Source organism: Apodemus sylvaticus, chromosome 1, assembly GCF_947179515.1.
Source record: "Apodemus sylvaticus chromosome 1, mApoSyl1.1, whole genome shotgun sequence".
Lineage (NCBI taxonomy): Eukaryota > Metazoa > Chordata > Mammalia > Rodentia > Muridae > Apodemus > Apodemus sylvaticus.
The window spans coordinates 83,557,925-83,563,924 of record NC_067472.1 but is presented as its reverse complement, the minus strand read 5'-3'; the positions used below and the strand labels follow the sequence as shown (position 1 = coordinate 83,563,924).

Genomic DNA, 6,000 nt, shown 5'->3' with positions numbered 1-6,000 from the left:
ACTCATTTATTAAATTTGTCTCCCCTTATCATTAGCCCAGTCCCATTTTGCAGTTAGGGAAACTGTCTTTTTGTGGAGAGAGTTCTCTTATAAGGGTTCGAGCAAGCAGAGACAAGTCTTTGTGGTGGAAATATATATATTCCTCTCCTATCTCTGCAGATCGTGGTGTGTGTGTGTGTGTGTGTGTGTGTGGCCACAGGCCTTTCCGGATGAGTGACAATGAAAGCCCATCCCTCCAGGAGACGCATGCAGAATGACCAATGGGATGATGGATGGAGGGTGCTGGGTACCAGTCTCTGCAGAAGCCAGGGTGAAACTGGCTGCGTCCAGCCTGTTCAACCCTCATCTCCTTGAGCCCCTCGGGCCCTTAGGCGTTCGGTCCTTGCTGGGGCACCCGAGGTGCTCATCTTAATGCACCCCAGGGCCTAGGACAGGGTGCCAGAGGCGTGGCTTAGATCTGTCCAGCACAGTCTGCGGTTCTCGCTCCGCAGCGCTGCGGTTAAGAACGCTTACTTGGCTGGGAGGCCTGCGGGTTGCGGTGTACGTGTGTGTGTGTGTGTGTGTGTGTGTGTGTGTGTGTCTGTGTGTCTGTGTGTCTGTGTGTGTCTATGCTGGTGGTGCTGATATGTAAAGCAGCTGGCAGCTCTGGGCGGGGCCTGGGTTCCATTCAAATGAGGGAGGCGGGATTACACTGGGGCTCCGCCTCCCTCCCCCGCAGCTGGGGCCAGCGGTGCCAAGCACAGCTGGACCAGCGGCAGCAGCTGGGCGAGTGACAGCCCAGCTACGCGCGCGCGGCCGCCTCCAGAGCCGGCGCAAAGGGGCAGCGCGGCCCTGCGGTCCCCGGGCGGCAACAGCGGCCGCCTAGTCCCGCGCCTCTCCGGGCTTGCAGCCCCGCGGTCCCGCCGCCCCGGGGCCGCCACCTCTCGGGGCTCCCCCCAGTCCCCGCGCGCGCAAGATGGCTGACCCGGCTGCGGGGCCGCCGCCGAGCGAGGGCGAGGAGAGCACGGTGCGCTTCGCCCGCAAAGGCGCCCTCCGGCAGAAGAACGTGCACGAGGTGAAGAACCACAAATTCACCGCCCGCTTCTTCAAGCAGCCCACCTTCTGCAGCCACTGCACTGACTTCATCTGGTGAGAGTGCGCCGCGCGGGCCACCTGCCTGGGGCCCCAGAGGGCAGCGACACGCATGGGGACCCCTGTTGTTGCCCCCCAGGGGAGGAGCTGTGTGATTCTCCCTATCCCGCTGGACCCTTCTGCCCTGCACTCCCGGATTGCCAATCCCTCAGGTGCTGGGTCCACTGGTCCCAGACGGCTGGCCGCCAGGCGCCTCCTGCCCTCTTGCACTCTGTCGCCCGAGCGCCTAGGGACAGCGCTGCAGGCGCCTTTTCGACACCTGGCTCAGGATGCCGAGTGGCTGTCCCTCCTCGGCAGGGCAGCTCCGCGGGTGTCTTTCTCGCCTGGGGTTCCCGATCTTTCTGCCTTCTTCCGGGCTCAAGGCGCCCTCACCATCACCCCTCCTTTCCGGGGCAGCTCCCTGGGGTGTCCTCTACTTCCCTGGGGCGTGGAGCATCCTTCCCTCTGTGTCCCTAGAGCAGCGCCCTGGGTTATCTCTTACTTCTCCCCCAGAGACCTTAGCCCCCCTTTCATTCCTCAGTCCTCACCCTCAGGTCGCTGCAGGGCCGCTTTCTTCTCCCTGCCCCTCCAGGCATGGGGCGACCTTTCTCCCCCCATCCCCCCAGCTTCTCTAGTCCGTCAGGGGACACTGCCGTGGTGGAGTCCCTCTCATTCTCCCTCTAGACAGGTCCTTTTCTCTTTCCTTGAGGGTACTCTCGGCATCTCCTTGGGCAGATATCCAGCCCGCCTTCCGCCCCCACCCGGACGGAAATGCACCCTCGCATCCTGCCACCTGGTGGTAGTGGTCTCCTCTGTACTGCAGGGGAGATGTGAGGTGGGGGTTACTGCCAAGCTCCCATAGTGTACCTCCCAATCCTAACCAAGGTGGACGACACCTTGGAGGAGACTGGGCTGTAGCTAGGAGGTTGCCCCTGGAGTAGAGGGACAGTGGGAAGGGAGGGGGTGACTGTGTGAAACTAGCTGGTAACTGGACCCCTCAGACTGATAACCCTCCTTGTGCTTTTACAGGGGCTTCGGGAAGCAGGGATTCCAGTGTCAAGGTAGGCTCTGTGGCTCTGTGGATGCCGGTGGTGGGAAGAGAGAGTAAAACAGACTTTACAGATGTGGCCGAGTTAGGCAGAGTGAAGTAATCCTGCCTGTCAGAGTGACCTCCCAGGCTAGGAATCCTTCACCACCAAAGGGTCCTTTTAAGGGGTGTGTGTTTGGGCCAATGATGCACCATCCAGGAAAGGCCAGTGGAGCTGGAAGGCCCTAAAAGTCAAAAAGTGCATCCATCCCTCTGCCATCTGAGCATTCTCCTGGGAACGCCAGTCCTGCTTAAGAAATGAAATGTCTTCAAGGACTCTTTTGTGTGGAGGGAACCCCTTCCTTCCTAATTCAAGCCCTTTCTTGCCTGTTGTCCTCCCAAACCTCTCAGTAGGAGGGTTTGCCTCTTTTCCCTGCTTTGCAGAGGTCTCAGCAGGTGGCTGCCTCCTCTGCAGATGGCGCACCCCCCTAGAAAAGCAACTGTGGTTTCCCCTGGGCCTCCTCTCTCTTTGAAAGGGGTGGTTCCAGATGAGGTGCCTCTGGGATCCTGCCTGAGGCCGCCCTTTTTAACCTCTGAGGAGGCACAAGAAGGACTCCAAGAGACTGCTTACCTGGGCCCTTGATTCTGGCTCAAGAGCCGTGATTTCAACCAGGGGTGCCTAATCAAATACCAGAGACTTGGTGGCCTCTCTTACCTCTAGGGTTTCTGCCTACAAGATGGACTGTGTGTGGACTGAGGAATGTATCTCACGATAGTGCTTGCTTTGTGCCAGAGAGGCTCTGACACAAAATGGGAGAGGGGGAAAGATAGGTTTAAAATTGAGTCTCTAAAGATGTGGTCTCATTTAACCCTTAGAATGCCATAAATAGTTCTCTCTCTCTCTCTCTCTCTCTCTCTCTCTCTCTCTCTCTCTCTCTCTCTCTGTGTGTCTCCCTCGGTCTGTCTCTGTCTCTGTCTCTGTCTCTGTCTCTGTCTCTGTCTCTCTCTCTCTCTCTCTCTCTCACACACACACACACACACACACACACACACACACACACACACACACACGGCTTCAACTTGTTGAATACTGACTGTACTTTCCTGCTGGAGGATCATTTGGGACTGAGGGCATCCGTTTACCAGGGCACACATTCCAGGCTTTGCTTCTGTTCAACACTGGCCTTCTACTTCTTAACCCCTTAGCCTCTTGACTTTATGGGTTTGCTCACTCTCCCCCTTTTGGACAGATGTGGTTGAGTTTAGTCAGAAGTGGTTCTGTATTCTTCTCCTCCAAGCACCTCCTCCCCCTTCTACCTTTTCCTTCTCCTTGCTATCTCCCGTTCCCCCTTCTCACTGTTCTCATCCAGATTCACTTTGTGCCCAGACTGACCTTGACCTGGATGTTCCTGTCTTCCTGTATTAGTCTCCCAGGTGCTGGGAATACAGGTATCCTCAGGGTCAAACTGATGTCTTCCACCCTGTGAACTGGCCTTAAACCAGGAGAGGAAAGCATATGGGTGTGGAACAGCCTGGAGTGAGACTTGGTGCCCATGGTTAACTTTGCCTTGCACTGTTACTCTGTGTACAAAATTTACCAGACTCCAGCAATCAGGTGGCTTTGGGACGTGCACAAAATGGTGACCTCTAGTGCATGTGCCTGGCTGTCCTATGCTGAAGGGTTTACTGAGTTCTGGAGTGAGACAGCCTCCTCTGCTAAGATCTGGAGCCTCAGTGTTACACAGCACATGGAAGGAAGGCTTGCCAAGTCCCTGCCGGCGGCAACAAGTCAGGCCAGTGGCACAGTCTGGGTGGTTTTCTAGAACTTGGTCTCACTCTCTCAAACAAAACTCTGATGGTGGCTTGGTGTTGGGACCGTGGAATCTCTATGAGGTGACCTTTCACTTGCCATGAATTGGTTTCTGTTTTTGTCTCTTGCCGAGGTCAGGGGTGAGTTTTTAAACACTGCTTCCATGCTCTCCCGTGCCACCTGCTCTGCTGTTATTGATGGCTGGGAACGTCAGCTTTGGAATGTGCGGGGGACGGCACATATGGAGCAGGAGATCCTTTTATTCAAAGCCTAGGTTTTTTTTTTTTTTTTTTTTTTTTTTTTTTGGCACAATGAGAAAAAAATCAGAATGAAAGTTTTTAAGAAGTATGATCAACTTTAGGGATAAGACTTTTTCAGAAGCTAGCAGAGCGTTTGCCACATGCGCTTGACTCCCTGGGCTCCAGGGAACAAAAGGAGGGTGGGGGGAGATAGGTATTTTAAAAATCATTTCTCTTTTCATTTTTCCACCCCTTAGCTCTCTGAACATCTGGCCCTCTGTTACTGCTTTGACAGTCTACTCCATCTGACTTGGAGCGGGTAGGAGGAAGAGGAGGGGGTGGGGCAGATTGATGGGCCCTGAACTGAGCTGCTTAGAATGGGGTACAGCCTAGAAGTCAGGAAGGAGTTTATCATTGGTACACAGTGTTGCTTGGGACTAATTCTGGAACCACAGATGAGCTCCTTCTATATGATTATCTTCAGTACCTGGTGCCTGATATCTTTCCTTAAAGTGAATTTATTTAAAATAGGACCAATATTATCATAGAAAACAGAGTTTATTCTTTTACCTAAGTCAATAGTTCAGAGGTCTGGTCCTTGAGTTTTCTGTGCTGTGACGTAACTATTGCTCCCTGGGACAGCAATAGTTATGTCACAGCTCAAGAAGATACTGGATTCTCCAGGCATAAGGCCTCCTTTTATCCAACAGGAACAGGAAAGGGATGAAATAAGTCAAAAGACACATTTTCAGTGGTCCTTAGGGATGCTGCCGTGAGAGACTTTGCTATATACTCTGTATATATTGGCTATAACCCAATGCCACGTCCACACCTTGTTACAAGTGAACCTACAGGACATTAGTGTTCAGCTCAGGTAGCCCATTCCGAGCCATCAGCTGAGAGAGTTGTGTTTCCATCTCAATGGGGGGAAGCAGAGATTGGCTAACCCCTCAGGAGGGGGTGGTAGGATCCCAAGACCTAGAAGCCCTTGACACTGCCCCCTTGCTCCAGTAGCTGTCATGGAAATCAGGGTGCAGGACAGAACATCCAGGAACCACAGGGAACTACAGATTTTTATAGACTTGGGAAGCTTTCTTCAGAACAGACTTCCTGCGTTTGAACAGCTAAAGGACAAATCTCTCGGTTAACTGCCACTGACTTATCCGCCTCTCCTCCCTCTTTCTTTGATAAGGTCTCTGCTGACAGAGGATCCTTCTTGTGACATTACACACAATTTTGGATTAGAAATAGGACCTATTATACCACAGGACAGACCTTTCTTTCTCCAAGGCACTCTTTTAACAATCCTAGAACCGGCACGCTGTGCTTAAATTGTAATCAACTAACTAATCATTGGGAGGAATTCAACTTTTATCCAAAGAAAGACTGCAGTTTGGCAGAGAGGAAACTTTTTTTTTTTTTTAAGAAGGAAGTCATTTCAGTAGACATAGAGAAACCTTAAGATGGTCAGATCTAGATTTTTAAAGTTGGACCCAGACAGAAGTACACTCTGATCACTGATCATCTATCTGCTCACTGTGTGACCTTGGAGAGTCCATCCCCACACTGTAACCTTGCTCACCATCTTGGAGAAAGAGGACAACAGTGTCTCCTTTGCAGAGCTGTGGGGTGAAGTAAGTAGCTAAGGAGAAATGTCCACTGTGAGTGTAAACAACTCAAAGTAAAGGGATCATCACTACTTGGTTAGTGGTGGGAAAATGTGTTGAAGCGGGGACAGAGCTGACTGGGACTCATGAAATGACTGGGCCTGTTTCATGTGTTGAGATGGGTGAGTTTCTCTGAGACTTTGGGTA

The 6,000-nt window shown here is 52.6% G+C and overlaps 1 protein-coding gene across 1 annotated transcript in view; it reads left to right on the top strand.

The window, feature by feature from the left end:
* The first annotated feature begins 718 nt into the window (after window positions 1–718).
* Window positions 719–6,000, top strand: part of Prkcb (protein kinase C beta) — a 350,016-nt gene continuing 344,734 nt past the window's right edge. Inside the window, exons 1-2 of the mRNA XM_052199809.1 lie at window positions 719–1,128; window positions 2,140–2,171. Of these exons, the coding sequence (XP_052055769.1) occupies window positions 956–1,128; window positions 2,140–2,171 (205 nt within the window). The 5' untranslated portion in view covers window positions 719–955. The remainder of the gene's footprint in view (window positions 1,129–2,139; window positions 2,172–6,000) is intronic.